This window comes from Carettochelys insculpta, chromosome 1 (assembly GCF_033958435.1).
Source record: "Carettochelys insculpta isolate YL-2023 chromosome 1, ASM3395843v1, whole genome shotgun sequence".
NCBI lineage: Eukaryota > Metazoa > Chordata > Testudines > Carettochelyidae > Carettochelys > Carettochelys insculpta.
The window spans coordinates 146,849,166-146,866,766 of NC_134137.1; the positions used below are offsets into that span (position 1 = coordinate 146,849,166).

The following is a 17,601-nucleotide window of genomic DNA, read 5'->3' on the forward strand; positions in this document are numbered from 1 at the left end:
GTGTTAGCCATAAATGGATATTTCTTTTTTTTTTTTTTTTTAGAAGTGCTTGGCAGGTTACACTTCAGTCTGTATCCCTCTAGAGGGAATAGATACAGCTATGACTGGTGGATATAGATATGTTTTATTTATTATTGAAATAGTATCATCAGTGGTCATTCTGGTAAACAGGAGACAAAGCCCCGGCTTACAACATGGATCATATACCATCTAATCAAATGCTATCAAATATCATGAGTAAAAGCTATTACCAACAAGGGATAGAGAGAGGAATGGGTTATGTGGGGGGGGGAACAAAGGGTGGGAAAGATCTTGGATAAGCATGTGTGAGTTACATGTTGTAATCAACTGGTTCTCTTGTTTTAAATGTTTTTGTTATAAAATCATCAAATGGGGCCAGATCATTTCTTCTTCTTCAGAGTCTAGAGGGTCCTGCCTATGTATCTTGGTGTACCCTACGTCCCTTCTCACTCCACTCACGTATCTGTGCTTCAGTTCATGCTGCTGATTTGTCTTGACTTAGGCTCTGTGCCTATAATTCCCTGTGTGGTGGTGTTTATTCATAGCAACTGGGGCTTCTTCAGGAGCGGGCAAAGGAACAGGTCATAAAGGTTGACCTTCCATGGAACTGGGACTGAGCTGGAAGGTCACACATTCAAAAATCTGTCCAGTCTGATGCAGCCATTAAGTGGAAACACAGAAGAGCCTCCTCTGGATCTCACTTGCAGGGGGTTCTTTGCAGTAGTACAGTTTGGTCCATGATCAGCAATAGACATGGCATAGGAGAGTGACAAAGTAGAGCTCAACAGCAAAGTGGCTGAACAAGTGTGAATTTCAAGAAGCAATTGGAAGGAAGAGAAGCAGTGCGTGATAAATGGATGTAATTAGAAATACATATAGAACCAATGCAGCATGCCTGTAATCTGAGTGTGATGGATTTTATTTATTACCATGTAACAAACAAGAATAGGTTAAGAGTAACCTGTATATGCATCACAGGGGAATTGGACATTTACATAGCTTCCTATGCTATTTAGTGCATTAACATGCAAGGTTGCCATGAGAATTCTGTGATTTCACTGTAAGTGTTGGGGATTTATCAAACTGGAACTGAGGATTTAGCAATGACTGGAACTGTTTTTGTGTGTTTGCTTTTTCTTTTCTTGATTGTGCTGCAGTATATAGGAAAATTATTGTATGTGCACATAGATATGGTGACATTCCTTCATAGCTACTAGTAATAAATTAGGATTGAAATTAAAACTGAAAAGCCTCTTTTCTGCAACCTGGAGATTGTCTGAGGGAATATTTCCTAGGGACTGATGATACTCAGATGCCACAGTGATGGACGTGGTATGCAAGTGTTGAGAGACTAGAAAAATCAACCTTTTTTCCCCTTTGTTTCTAAGTGTTTCTTTTTTGCTGATTTGCAGCCACAGGAACAAGTCTTCCAGTTGGCCACATCCGTCAGGAACCTGGAGCTTGAACCAGGGCCCACCCTATGGATGGGAGATGACGACAAACAGAGATGGGAGAGACTACTTCATCAAGTAGGCTGAACTGATTGATCACGTGCTTTTTGCTACCGAAGGATAAAGGCTCTAGTTCAGTACTGCATTCCTAGTTCTTAGTGCTGTTGCTCTCTGTGCACCTTGAATTGACAGCAGCTTCAGCTTTTCCATGTTAATGCTCAGCTGTTCCGGTTTGTGCACAGAGAGAAAGAATAGCCTTGACCAGTCTTTATTGTGCTCTGTCTCTCCCACTGTTGCTTATCCTTAGTATTTCCTAACGTTGACTGGTAACTTATTTTTTATATATATATTTATTCGATATTCTGCTGAAGGCAGTTTCCTTGAAGAGAACCATACAGTAAATAATTACAGCAAACGTGGTTCACGAAACAGCCCCGGGTTTAAAGAATGATGCAAAAAGATCAGGTTTGATTGGGGCAGACAAATCTGCTCTGTCTCTAACATGTGAGCCCTTTTAGTTTGCTAATACATCCATCATACGGGCAATGAGAAAATAAGTTATTTGATCCTATCTAGTTTGTAATCTAATTCTTAGATTTACATGTGCTTGCACAGCGAAGATGCGTAGTCCTTTTGCCTCTGGGTTTAAAAGATTGTAAAGGAAATTAAAAGAGGTAATTAAATTAGAAATAAGGTTTTGTATGCATTTTTCCATGTTTAAACTTTTCATAGTTATTTTTGAACTCTTCGTGTCTTGGATTGAAATAGATTTTCCTGTCCAAGTAAGTGGAGCTCTGGTTTCAGTTTTAGTGTGGAACACTTTCTTTGCTCAGAATAAATGGAGCTGAAATAGAAAAACCATCAGTTGTTTTTACTCTCTTTGGTATAATTAGTCTAATTTGTTTCTGCAAAGATGAGGTTAAGTTACTTGAGCAATGGAATTTTCAGTGAGCTCAACACCTGGAACTAATGGTCCAGTTTTGTGAAGAACTTAGCTCCTGTTTAGGAACCTAAATTAAGGGTTCAAACGTTCAAAAGGCCTCAGTACTCGCCAGCTCCTGTGGTTGTATTTTTGTTAATTGTTCATTATGGGAGCTGTAAGTGCTGAGCTCCTTTGAAATTTGGGGTGAGATTGTGATCCCTACTCCATACCCTTGACACAGGGTGAAAGAGCCGGAATCTTATCAAGGGTCCCAAAAATCCATACATCTAGTTAAGGGTGAATTCTCCTAAAATATGCTGAGGCAAACAGACTACCCTACCTCACCCTCACCCACACGGTAGTCTGTTAGGTCTCATCCCTGGACTTGAGAGATTTTTCCAAGCCAGAGTTTATTCATATATCATGCAACTTTTACAGGCTGGGAGGTATGTCAGTGCTTAAAGTATCTTAGTGGTGACATTGTGTTTTAGTGCTGCCATTTACTAGGCAGCAGAGATGCTTTAAAAAGCCAATAGTTTCCTTCAATAAATATCTCTCGGTTTCTTACGTTTACCCTCTCCTAGGCTAAATTCAAAGTACTGAGGTATTTCCATTTAGACAATTCTTCTGAAATATTTTACATTCCTTTAGTGTTTATTAGCTTTACTGAATTTCACTGCCCCACAGTAACTAGAAATCCCAAAGACTATTTCCAGCATACACTGGGTCAGGTATATAATGTGTGAAGAATCTTTTAAGGCTGTACATTTTTTTCATTGTTACAAAGGCCCAGTAAAGAATTTAGACAGGCTCTTCCTATATAGCTGTCATTTGCTTTAACGGTAGCATCTAGCTAGTGAAGACAACTATTAAGCTTGATTCCTATGCTCTCTCACTTCCAGAAGGATAATAAGTCACAGAATGATGGTCTAATTATTATGGATCCGTGCAGAATTGTAACTTACTGTATTAAGTGCATTAGCACTCATTAATTCTGTAAATTGATAGAGCATTTTCAAAGTTAATATGTAACTAGTAATTATCACTTCTGTCTGCACTTTTTGTTTGTTTTTCAGATTCTGTTTAATGTGGTGAGGCCTCGTGCTGTTTTACTGCCTTTCAAAACATTGTAGACATTTTCTGATCAAAATTCCAGAACAGTCAAAAAGGCTTTTTATGATACCTAATTAAACTGGCCCTACTGTTAGGTTTTGTATTTAGTGTGCTTTAGTGCTCATAAAGATACTAAATTAACATTGTGGAGATGATAGCCCTCCATCTCTTTTGGGGCCATTAGCTTAACTCTGACTGACTATTTACTATTTGGATTGATACAAACTCTAATTGACGTGTACCCAGCCAGTGTTTTGGGTGCTCTTAACTTTAAAAAAAAAACAACTCTAAATTAAGCAGGCCCAACAATTTCTGCCACATCCGCAACAGAAATCAGTTGTGTTTGCATGTCACCCCAGCCCTTCCCAACACCCACTTCCTCATGGATCAGGGAAACAAGATGAACAGTCACATGTTTTTACAGTGGGCTTGACTGCACTTAAAATGCTACAGTATTGCAGCTGTGCCACTGCAGATGACCACTGTAGCACTTCAGTGGATACACTTATCTATGCTGGTGGGAAGGTTTCTTGCATTGTTGGAGTGACTCCATCTATGGTATTACGACGGGGAGGTCAACTCAGTGCTGTCTGCACGAGAGGCTAGATCAGTGTAACAGCATCCCTTGGAGGCATGTCTGCACTACAAACCTAAGTCAACCTAGGTTAGGTCAATTTGCAGCCAATGCAGTAATTACTGCTGATGTCCACACTAACGTCGGTACCAGGCAAACTAGTTGAAACAATAGTAAAGAGTAAAATTGTCAGACACATACAGTGTCTACACTTGCTCTTTTTTGAAATTGTCTTTCAAAAGAGGGAGCTTTTCCCATTCTGGGAATGCAGGACCAACTTCGAAAGAATGGCGGTGTTCTTTCGAAATTAATTTCAGAAGAGCGCTTTGTCAGTGTAGATGCTCTGTGGCTTCTTTCGAAAGAACTTGGTCTTCCAATCCTAATTTCGAATGTACTTGCTAGTGTAGATGCACCCATAGAGGAACATACTTTGTTGGTCAAAAGTCAACATGATTTCTGTAAAGAGAAATCATTTCTTACTACTCTATTAGAGTTCTTTGAAGGGGTCAACAAACGTGGAAAATGGGGATCCAGTAGATATAGTGTACTTAGATTTCTAGGAAGCCTTTGAAAGGTCCCTCCCCAAAGGTTTTTAAATAAATTAAATTATCATGGGATAAAAGGGAAGATCCTTTCATGGGTTGAGAATTGGTTAAAAGACAGGAAACAAAGGGTAGGAATAAATGGTAAATTTTCAGAATGGAGAGGGATAACTAGTGGTGTTCCCCAAGGGTCAGTCCTAGGATGAATGATAAATGATCTGGAGAAAGGGGTAAACTGTGAGGTGGCGAAGTTTGCAGATGATACTAAACTGTCCAAGATAGTTAGAACCAAAGCAGACTGTGAAGAACATCAAAAGGATCTCACAAAAGTGAGTGTTTGGGCAACAAAATGGCAAATGAAATTTAGTGTGGATAAATGTAAAATAATGCACATTGAAAAAAGTAACCCCAACTATACATACAATATGATAGAGGTTAATTTAGCTACAACTAATCGTGAAAGAGATCTTGGAGTCATTGTGCATAGTTCTTTGGAAACATGCGTGCAGTTTCCAGCAACAGTCAGAAGAGCAAACAGTTTGTTTGGAATCATTAAAAAAAAGCTAGAGAATAAGACGGAGAATATTGTAGAGCCTTTTTATAAAACAATGGTACGCCCACATCTCGAATATTGCTTACAGATGTGGTCATCTCATCTCAAAAAGATATATTGGCGTGAGAAAAAGGTTCAGAAAAGGGCAGCTAAAATGATTAAGGGTTTGGAATGTGTCCCCTGTGAATAGAGATTAAAGAGAGTAGGACTTTTAACTTATAAAAGAGGAGACTAAGGAAGGATATGATAGAGGTATATAAAATTATGAGTGATGTGGAGAAAGTGAACAGGAAAAATTATTTATTTATGTTCCCATAATAGAAGAACTAGAGGACACCAAATGAAATTAATGGGCAGCAGGTTTAAAACAAGTAAAAGGAAATTCTTCTTTACATAGTGCACAGTCAAAACGTGGAACTTCTTGCCAGAGGATGCTGTGAATTCTAGGACTGTAAGAGGGTTTAAAAAGAGCTAGATAAATTCATGGAGGTTAAGTCCATTAATAGCTATTAGCCAGGACGGGTGGGAATGGTGTCCCTAGCCTCTGTTTGTCAGAAGCTAGAGATGGATGGCAGGAGAGAGACCATTACCTGTTCGGTTCACTCCCTCTGGGGCACCTGGTGTTGGCCACTGCTGGCAGACAGGATACTGAGCTAGATGGACCCTTCGGTTGGCCTAGTATGGCTGTTCTTATGTCACTGGTGAATGTTCTAACCAATAGCACTTCTGCTGGCAGAAGAGGGAGCAGGGTGGAAGAGATGAGAGACAGGGCTCTCAGCTCTGCATACTTCCCTTCCAGGAACCTAGCTGCCCCCCTGAGGCTTCTTGCCACTCCAAGTGGGAGCAGGAAGTGGGGAGCCAGGATAGGGGGGAACAGCTGGGCTCTCACTGGAGCCCACCACCAGCTTTGGATTTTCTTGTCAATTTCATGGTTTCAGCATGGAGCCATGAAATTGACAAGAATGGTGGCTAACAGGCCATGTAAATAATGTAGTGTCTAAGTGGACACTGTTACCCTAACTACATTGGCGTAAGTTCCCCACCTCTCATGGAAGTTGAATTATTATGACCAGTGTAGGAGGGCACTCACAATGACATAACAGATGTAGCCATCCCCGAGGTAGTTTCATATTTAATCTGTGAGGTTGGTTTTTTGGTCTTTTTTTCCCCATGTGCTTCTCACTGTGCTGACCACACCTTGGCAAGGGGGGGCTAGATGGAGCTCCTCTAGGCAATCTTGAGTAAGCAGAAGGGCTTAAGAGAGACAGATGTTAAGTGACTCTTCCCCTAGTAACTAAGGATGTTGCTTCTACTGCTTTTCTAGTCTGTGGCAAAAAGACAGAGCTTGGTACATGAATTCAGACTGCTTTACATTACAACATGACAGGATATCACAAGGATACTGGTAAGTAATTTTGTGTGTCATCTTATCTGATCCTTAGTCTCTCTTTTGGCAGAGACTAGAAGTCTCAAACATAATCATCCTAGGACCATGGTTTTACCAGACTTACAGGATCCCTTATCTTGTATTTAGGGATTAAGTCTTTCTGAGTTTCAGATTCACTTAAGTTATTGTATGACCATATACTGAACTGAAGTAGGTTAAAGGTAATTGTAACATTTTGTCAGAAAAGCTGAAAGTAACCAAAGCAATGATGACTTCATATTTTATGCAGAAATACACTGATTTAGTGGAAGGGAAAGAGCAAATGTTCTGATGTGATATAAGATTATACACTCTATTGATACTCCATGTCTGTCTCACTTGCACGCTGATAAAGTATATGGACAGCACTGGTTGGATGTCAAACAGTACGATATATTATGTACTTACATCTGTGTCTCTTGACCTTTTTAGACTACTATGCCCCTTTCAGAAGTCTGATTTGTCTTGTGTACCTCCAAGTTTTGCCTCACTTAAAAACTATTTACTTACAAATCAGACATAAAAATACAAAAGTATTTCCACACATTATTACTGAAAAATGCCTACTTTCGCATTTTACCCTATAATTATAAATCAATTTGAATGTAAATATTTTACTTACAGCTCAGTGTACGGTATATAAAGCAGTATAAATAAGTGACTTTTTTGTGTGTGAAATTTTGCTTTTTACTGACTTCACTAATGTTTTTTGTAGCCTCTGGTAAAACCTGGCAAGTATCTAAATGAGTTGATATATCCCTCGGAAAATCTCTGCTTACCCCCAGGAGTATGCATACCCCTAGCTGAGAAGCACTGCTGTACATGAGGATAATTATAGTACATCCTTCTATATGAGATATTTTCCAATGACCACTAAGGATAGTACTAGCTTTAAAAATGTACTGTGATCAGCATGCATCATCCCTCTGAAGCAGTAATGAATACTGTGTTAAATCACCATTACTTGGGTTCATTAGAAACAAGTACTTTCAGAGAACCAGTAGCTCACGGATTTAGTTACGGGATTTGAAGCCATTTTCTGCTGCACTGAGTTACCAGTTCAAATCCAGCAGTAAATGATAGCCTTCACTCTCTGCTATTGGTGGTGGCATGCGTCAAATGTGATGTTAATACCTCAGGCCACGTCTACACTACTGCCTTAATTTGACCTATGTGAGGTCGGCTTACGTCCACAGCCATAAGTGGTGCTTATGTTGGTGGTGCATGTCCTTACCAGGAGCACTTCCAAAGAGGTGCAGTAAGGAGCTGTGCAGCTCCCCACCAGGAACCCAGCTGCCCCTCCCCAGATTCTCAGCTCCCTGCTCCCAGTGGGGAGTGGGGGAGAGCAACTTCTTGCTTCCCTGAGCAGAGGTTGAGGAGCCTTTGGGCAGCAGCCCAGCTGGAAGCGGGGAGCCATGGGTGGCTGGGCTTTAGCTGTCTGGCTTTCTTGTCAATTTCATGGCTCCAAAAGGCAATGATCCATGTAAGTAATGCTGGATCTACCCAGACACTGGTTTGCCACAGCCACATCTACGCATAAGTGCTACAGCCCTTATGGAGGCGAGTTATTATGTCAGCATAGTAGGGCACTTCCATTGGCAGGACAAACCTGTAGTGCACACACTGATAGCTGCCTTACGTGGACCTAACGGTGTGTTATAGACCAGGTCTCACAGATATGTGTGGTGTAATGCATAGGTGGGTAGGTAGATCTTAATGAATCAGATCTCCATGTCACAAAAACTGGTACAAATTTTAATCTTTATTGGTCATCACAGAAGAGGGGGCCAAAGACAGACCTAGTAATTTACTCACTTGCCCCTTGCAGTAATCCCTTTCAGGCTCCAGTGAGGCACAGAGATGGGGGACAGGGCGCTCTTACTGATGCTGTTCTTGTGGTATTTGTTAGCTGCCTAAGTAGAAGACTTCAGTCACAGTGGCTGTCAAACAGACATTCACTAGCACTACATTAATTTTAAATGAAGCCAGTAATTTCCTCTCCTTCAGTTTGACCTCCGGATTCTAGGAACAAAAGAGCATAAAGGATGCTTTGCTTACTGACAGCTATGTCCATGGAAAAACAAAAGAGATTAGCAAGGGAACACCTCTCCTGTTGTCTTTGAGGTTCATATACACACACAGATTAACAAATATTAAATTAGAGGAGCTATATCAATTCAAACCCTTTTCTGGTTGTTCTTCAAACAATATTACTGAACAGGGTGCACATGCATAAGCAAATAAAATAGTACATCCAATGCAACAACAATTGCTTTTTCGTTTCATTGTTTACTTTGTGTCAGACGTATATGCTCGTTTAACAGTCGGACATATTTAAATATATTGTCATTATGAAAGTAAGGGGGAAAGAAAATCTGACATGAAATGAGAAGTACTTAAGCTGTATCAATGCAAAGACTACATTCTGGCATGAGTACTAATCAGTCATGCTAGAACTAGGGACACTGTCACATCCCCTGTCTTAAAGTAATGACAGACACCAAATACATGCTTTCCATCATCAGAAGCCTCACTGTTAAAATTATTCTAACATCCATGATACTACATGTTTATTCTTTTTACTGAAGCAGAATTGTTTCCTTCTTTCAAATTTGGGACTGCACCTGTGCACTGAGCTAGTAAGTGGTAGCTTCTGCTACCTGGCCACACTTCATACAATTGATACAAAAGTCTTTAATTGAAATACTTTGAAAAGGAACTATTAATTCACTACTTCCTTTTTACAGAATACAAAATGACCCTCCTGTGCCAAATTCATAAGAAACTTTTCTTGAATCAGGTCAAGTTTTCTATTAGCTAAAATCCTAACAGAGAGAACTTCACTCACTCCTTTTCTACAAAAATTTGCTCACTTGGAATAGCCTCATAATATAAATAACTAATTTTTAGCAAAGATTGCAGGGAATGGCAATCATATGTCAGTCCTGCATGTTAATCCTAAAACGCAGTCAATCTAATGCAGGACTCTCCATACAAAGTAGCTAAAGGCCCTCTGTACTTATAAATATCAGTCTGTATTGGAAATGAGATTGATCTGATGAAGTGGGTCTGTCCCACGAAAGCTCATCACTGAATAAATCATTTTGTTAGTCTTTAAAGTGCTACATTTCTCCTGGTTTGTTTTGTTGTATCATGTTGTTATTCACTGGTGTCCTCAAGGACATACTCAGGTTGCTGTCTGAGTGCATCCTAACTTTTCCCGTTAATTTAGACTGGATAAATGTCAGTGCTGAACGTATTTCTTTGTCTTGCTGCATTGGTATGCCCCAGTGGCTACATCAATTTAAATATCCTGCAGTATATTTTGTTACTATCCCTGCCCTCTGCTGTTTTTCCACGAGTCAGACATTTGCAAGCATAGTATTCTCCTTTTCTTCTCCCAGCTGTAGCTGAAGATCACAGTTCTCATTCCTCAGATCTGTAATGTTATCAACTTTGTGAATTTTGACTTGTAAAATTTGCTGTCCTTTGCCATCATCGCCTAGCTCAATCATGGCACAGTTAGAGGATATCAAAACTGTTGTCCAACATCATCTGTGCTGATAAACAAAAATTCTGTCAATAATTTCATATCATTCATAAAATCTTATACACCAAAGTGCACACAGTTCATCTATTTCTCAATGTATCTATCACCAGAAGGACTGTTTTGCTGCCAAGGGATAAATCTATAAATCAGATTGTGAGTTTTATGTAACTTTCTTCCTTTGATGGAATTCATCTAGCTGCTTTGCTGCTTGTCCTTCTGGATATTTTCAAGAACAGCACGTTTGGTCTTCTCTTCTAAAAGATAGGGTTTCCACCCGTTGCTTCCCGCTTCTTGCACATATGCTTTGAACAACTGACTTTCCTGTAATGTGGTGATGACACCAAACAATCACTGATATTATTAATGGCATACGATTTATACACCCTTATTAAGAACTAAAATACCTGATGCAGAAGTGAGGCTCACAAGCATACTAATCAGATTGCCTGTCAATGTGTTCTCCAGGATATGTCTCCAGGGCTACGTCTACACGTGCACCCAACTTCGAAATAGTTTATTTCGATGTTGAGACATCGAAATAGGCTATTTCGATGAATAACGTCTACACGCCCTCCAGGGCTGGCAACGTCGATGTTCAACTTCGACGTTGCTCAGCCCAACATCGAAATAGGCACAGCGAGGGAACGTCTACACGGCAAAGTAGCACACATCGAAATAAGGGAGCCAGGCACAGCTGCAGACAGGGTCACGGGGCGGACTCAACAGCAAGTCGCTCCCTTAAAGGGCCCCTCCCAGACACACTTTCATTAAACAGTGCAAGATACACAGAGCCAACAACTAGTTGCAGACCCTGTATATGCAGCACGCACCCCCAGCTGCAGCAGCAGCAGCCAGAAGCCCTGGGCTAAGGGCTGCTGCCCACGGTGACCACAGAGCCCCGCAAGGGCTGGAGAGAGAGTATCTCTCAACCCCCCAGCTGATGGCCGCCATGGAGGACCTCGCTATTTCGATGTTGCGGGACGCGGATCGTCTACACGTCCCTACTTCGATGTTGAACGTCGAAGTAGGGCGCTATCCCCATCCGCTCATGGGGTTAGCGACTTCGACGTCTCGCCGCCTAACGTCGATTTCAACTTCGGAATAGCGCCCAACACGTGTAGACGTGACGGGCGCTATTTCGAAGTTACTGCCGCTACTTCGAAGTAGCGTGCACGTGTAGACGCAGCCCAGGATATGTAGCTGATCATCTTTGATCACAGTGTCCCTCTAGAGTTTGTTCCATCAGAAGGTTCTCAAGGATGGCTAAGGAATAGAAGGGTATGATGAAGGTCTCATGGTTGTTATCCCACCATATACTTGGAAGAGCTACTGTAGTGTAAATCATCTCTCAGGACAGTCTTGGAGGACATCACCATGAACATCTGAGCAGTGGCAGCTACCTTGTATAGCTAAAATTGTGATTTTATGTTGTCCTCCTGTGCACTGACTGGTTATAGTCCTGCAACTGTCTCTGCAAAAGAAGAACCGTGGTGAGCAGGAACCAGTTAGTGTTTTTATCTGCACAGTTTGCAAAGAGGCAGAGGAGATGGAGGTGATTAGTGTAGCCTTACACTGCTTTTGGAAGCAGCCATTTTCAATATTAACACGACCTAAGTGTAAGGGATGCTCCAGAAGAATGCAAACAGAAAACCACTGTATGGAAATTTAACAATGATACATTATGGTACAGTTTATTGCATATTGAATAATTAGTAATTTTGGCATAGCTATGTGGGCCTGTTTGTTTTCCATCCTCTCAAATTCTTGTAAGTCATTTCTTAAAGACAATTGATCACACTTGTATTTGACAGACAGGATTAATCACATTCATTAATTATTACAGACTCTCTGTGGGCAGCTAGACTAAGCTCAGTAAAATTCTCCCTCTCCTGTTCACTTAGACTCAAACCTGAGTAGTTTTGCTGTGACCAAGCATGTGTGCGTGTGCTCTCTTCTATAATAATTTAAAGCAACGCCCCCCCCCAAAAAAAAAACAACAACCAAACCACTCAGTTTCAGCAAGGATTGATTTGTGAATGGATAAACATAGCTATTTGCAAGTGTATACCTACTGTACACAAAATGAAAATGCCACAGTGAGTGTATCATGAGCTTCTTCTTATCCTTTGTACGTGAATAGATATAGCCAGTGAAACTGAAAGGCAAACATTTAACAGTGAGAAAAAGTAGTACAGGTTGAACCTCTCTCCTCTGGCACCCTCAGGACCTGACCGGTGCCGGACGAAAGAATTTGCTGGATCATGCGACGTCAATATTGTCTAGCAGCATTACCAACACTTCCACTGCTTACTGGGCTCTTAGAAAACAATTGGGGTAAATTACAGGTAAATAACACAGAATACTGAGAGCCAGGGCTGGTGTCTGGAAACAGAGTTTATGGAACCACAGGACGCTTGGCATCATCCATCAGTGGTCGTCCAGCTAACTAAAGTCATGCCAGATTATGGATGTTTCCAGAAGAGAGAGTTGGGGGTCTAGTGAGGTTCAACCTGTAGTTTGTTTTTATAACCTATAGAATTAACACATGTAACTCACTGCCATGTGATAACAGTAGAGGCCAAAATGCTTAGCAAAATTCCAAACAGGGTTAGAAATGCACATTCTGATGAGTCCTCCTCCATTTAAAAAAAAAAAACCATGTAACTTAACTGTGAGCAGATATAAATCCATATGTTTGGGGCAGACAGGTCTGTAATTTTGCTGTTTCCTGCACCTTCTGAAAGCCTGTGCTACTGGAAGCAATCAGAGACAGCATAGACTACACAGATAACTCTTTGGCTATGGTATGGCAATTCCTGTTTTTCTATCCTTTTCTTGCCACTGATATTTAAAATGAACATGATGCAGTAGCAGAAAAGTATGGTATAGTTGGTTCAGCCTGCCTGAGAATTTGCTACTGGTTCATAGGGTTTGCACCTGCTCCCTCAATTGATGATTTCTTGAGAGGCAGAATTGTTCCAGTGGGAAGCGAGGTTGGAGTAAAAGACAAAACAACAGCAGGGGACCACAAATTAACACTTAAAGGACTGCTGCATAATTAGGAGGAAGCAAAAAATGTAGAGCAACCTAAGTGTCAATGATTTCCTTAGAAACAACGTTAGTAGATTTTCTAAAGGAGGGTGACTGTTAGATTCATCAGATATCTTACAGGAGGTGACATTGAAATTAACACTGGTCCTTCGCTCTCAGAAAGGGTTGCTTTATTTATAAAGCACAAGAGATGCAGTGAACTGCATATTAACCAAGATAAATCCCTTTTTGCAAAAATAGGGAATTGACATTGGCATGTGGGATTACCATATGCTAACTAAACCAACAATAAGGCCAGTGAAGACCGAAAGAATCGAGTGAGAAAATAAACTAATCGAGAAAGAAGACTTTTCTTTTTAGGTTAAGAAAATTTCTATAAATATTAATGGCCCTATTCAGTGGAAAATATTTTTTTCTGAAAAGCATGCACTGACAGCTAGGATTGTTTAATTATTTCCCTATGTTTTTGGTAGCGTGGTGAAACCGTTCATTCCAGGGCCCTGGCCTCAATATTCAGGGTCTGTTTTGTGACCTTCCCCCCCACCCACCCACCCAACCATACACACCTTTTCCAAGTTCACACACCATAGCTGCGTCTACACGTGCACGCTACTTCGAAGTAGCGGCAGTAACTTCGAAATAGCGCCCGTCACGTCTACACGTGTTGGGCGCTATTTCGAAGTTGAAATCGACGTTAGGCGGCGAGACGTCGAAGTCGCTAACCCCATGAGGGGATGGGAATAGCGCCCTACTTCGATGTTCAACATCGAAGTAGGGACGTGTAGACGATCCGCGTCCCGCAACATCGAAATAGCGGGGTCCTCCATGGCGGCCATCAGCTGGGGGGTTGAGAGATACTCTCTCTCCAGCCCTTGCGGGGCTCTGTGGTCACCGTGGGCAGCAGCCCTTAGCCCAGGGCTTCTGGCTGCTGCTGCTGCAGCTGGGGGTCCGTGCTGCATATACAGGGTCTGCAACTAGTTGTTGGCTCTGTGTATCTTGCACTGTTTAATGAAAGTGTGTCTGGGAGGGGCCCTTTAAGGGAGCGACTTGCTGTTGAGTCCGCCCCGTGACCCTGTCTGCAGCTGTGCCTGGCTCCCTTATTTCGATGTGTGCTACTTTGGCGTGTAGACGTTCCCTCGCTGTGCCTATTTCGATGTTGGGCTGAGCAACGTCGAAGTTGAACATCGACGTTGCCAGCCCTGGAGGACGTGTAGACGTTATTCATCGAAATAGCCTATTTCGATGTCGCAACATCGAAATAAACTATTTCGAAGTTGGGTGCACGTGTAGACGTAGCCCATGCGAACACAGACATGCAACCAAAGTTTAGTGTTCCATGAGGGTCTGAAAGACCTTGCATCCTGAACTGCAATGTGAGATGGAAATGAGTTGGAATTTTAAAATGTAAAATATATGGAGATAAGCATATCTCACAGAGCTGGAACGGCCCTCAAGAGGTCATTGAGTCCAATCCCCTGCATTCAAAACAAGACCTATCACCCTGACAGATTTTTTTTAAATCTATTTACCTCAGATCCTTAAATAGGCCCCTCAAGGATTGAGCTCACAACCATGGGTTTAGGTGGTCAATGCTCAAACCACTGACCTCTCCCTCCTCCTAAATAAGGGGTGGAGATTTCCTGATAAATAGGGTGTTGGGATCTGGGGCGCTCCAATTGTCTTAGCTCAGAAGATATCCTGGTCATTTGGCTGGCTCAATTAATTTTCATTCTAGAATCCTCACATAGTATGAAAGTAACTCATATGTCACACTACTAGTATGTATGTTCCTAAGAACATCACATCAACATTTCAGCATTCCCTTCAGCAGCTGGTGTGCAAGTTCCTTCATTTGGTGAAGAATCTTATCCTCTGGTTCTTTGTTTTCCAAAGCATTCTTTTTGTAGAGTAATTAAATAAAACTTTAACTCTCGTCTATGTACCATTTTGCATACAAAACGCGATGTGCAGAGCCAGCCAGGAAGGAGAGAGGTAGAACAGTCTAGCAAATTAATAATACAGTAAATTCTCTTTCACCCGGTACTCTCAAATAACTGGTGCCCCTCCAGTTGTATCCCAGTGACTAGGCTGGGGTCTGCTGATCCCCAGTGGCAAGTATGGCAGGACAGGTTGCTGGAGCTATTACCATCCTTCTTCTTGCACGTCAGCACAACCGGGGGCCTGAGCTGCTGAGCCCCTGCAGGAAGTGTAGAGCAGGCTGCACGGGCAGAGGTAGCACTCTGGGGACCAGGCTGCCGAGGGCTTCGGGGAGGGGAGTGCTGCTGTAGTGCCTCCCCACTGTTAGAGCTGGTGGCAAGAGCTCCGTCTCTATTAACTCTAATACTCTCATATCCAGCAACATCCTGGTCCCAGGGCTGCCAAATATGAAAGAATTCACAGTTCCAGTCTCGGATTATGTGCATGAAAGCACTGCAAGTGAGAGAGATCCATATGGATTTGTGCTCCAGAACACAAGAAATTAGCCTATGGCTGATACAAAGGACTTGCAAAACGGTGGAGAAATTGGGGCGGAAATGAAAATTACCAAAACAAACTGATGGTCTGATGTTGTGGTTTTATATCATACCGCCCAGCCATTACAGAACTTCATTTTGTGTGTAGGGTCAGAAACTATTTCCTAATGTATTATGCGCTTGCCAGGAAATATGTTATTTATGGTGACTTTGCAAGCAGTCTTTAAAATAGTTTGAAGGGCACACAGCTTGAGGAGGACTTGACTGCTGATAATTTCCTAGCAGCACAAATTGATAGTGGATCCAACAAAGAAACAGATAATCATCTATGAAAATGCAATTGTGCTATAAACTGTAATAGTATGGAGCATTACAATAGAATAGTGTAGTACATTGTTTTATTAAGGGATATTCATAATGCTTATGAAAGGCTACAGAACTTTTATTCTCATTTATATGTGATCCCATTTAAAATGACCTTTTCTGCAATAAAATGTTACTTAATTACATAAAAAATTTTGAACTCCCAACTACAGTGTTGAGATCACAGTGTATGTGTATGTTATGTATGCATAAGGTGAAAGATGAGCAAATAAATGCCTTAACTGTACACACACTAATCTAGTCACTAACAACAGTGTGATTCATTGGAGCATTTTAAAAGTCGTTTATCTGTCAATGTTCACTAGCATACTTTGCTGTTCTGAGAAAAATGCCTAAATTTAAACTAAACCAATTAAACTGTGTGGCTGTGCAATTAAATTTTACCATGGCAACACAAATTATGCACACAGTAAAAACCTGCTGACAGTGCAGAGATTAAGCCTGGTTTCTTACCCTTATAACAGCAGCTTTTTAAAATTAAAGTTTGTTCACCAGCCATTGTGAGATGTAAAATGAAAGGGATTGAAGTGCTTCTGATGCATCTTGGGACATCAGAAAATATTTTCCTGACAAGGGAAGTAATTACAAATAGGAACATGGCAGACAGATATGAAAATATGTAGGCTCATGGGATTTAATCAGCGTTCCCTAGTTAAAATGTGGGGAAGCATTTTGTTTAAAATACGGATAGAACCTAATGTAATGGAGGTTGCCATAATTCAATGACTACAACAGACTACAGATATGTTCTACTTCTTCATTTTTAAATGAAAAGCATACACTTTCAACAATTATACTACCCCCTTTACCAGGAAACTGTAATTGCTGAAATCTTCCTGTTTTCTTGTGGAATAGAAAGCTGTTCGTTACCCTCACCTGTATATTTTTAGATGATTGTGTCTTTACCACTGCCTCTAATCTTCATTTAAATTAAAAACAAGAAGTCCTATGGCACCTTATAGACTAACACATATTTTGGAGCATAAGCTTTCTTGAGCAAGTCTTTGCTTATGCTGCAAAGCTTATGATCCAAAATATGTGTTAGTCTATAAGGTGCCATAGGACTTGTTTTTGAAGATACAGACTAACTCAATTACCTCTCTGATACACCATTTAAAGAAAGTGTGTAGAGATGGGTGTGGTTAGGCAAGTGCATGGCTATCTGGAGACTGTCTTTTCACCGACCCTTTCAGTTTAGCTTTGAGTCCGAACACAGTACAGAACAGAACTACATTAGTCAAGTGTCTCCTGCACTTGATGGATAAAGCTGAGGTGTCCATTCTGAATCTCGTATTTCATGGAAGCATCAACCGCCAGGTAATGTTTGCCTCCCCGCATTCATTCACTAGAACAGAGGGTGCTTTGCTAGTCTCATTTCCTTCCTTACCTCTAAGAGATCCTAAAGGTGATTTTTGGGCCATGTTTTTGTACCCTGAGCTCAGTTTCACATAATATTACATGTTCTTTCTGCTGGAGATGGGATGTAAGTCTACTTGGGACAAAACGCTATCAATGTATGAGTGATCTACGGTTGTCTTGT

The 17,601-nt window shown here is 41.2% G+C and overlaps 1 protein-coding gene across 1 annotated transcript in view; it reads left to right on the forward strand.

The window, feature by feature from the left end:
- Positions 1–1,497: 1,497 nt before the first annotated feature.
- Positions 1,498–17,601, forward strand: part of FRMPD4 (FERM and PDZ domain containing 4) — a 180,643-nt gene continuing 164,539 nt past the window's right edge. The window contains exon 1 of the mRNA XM_074983345.1: positions 1,498–1,550. Coding sequence (XP_074839446.1) covers positions 1,513–1,550 — 38 coding nt within the window. The 5' untranslated portion in view covers positions 1,498–1,512. The remainder of the gene's footprint in view (positions 1,551–17,601) is intronic.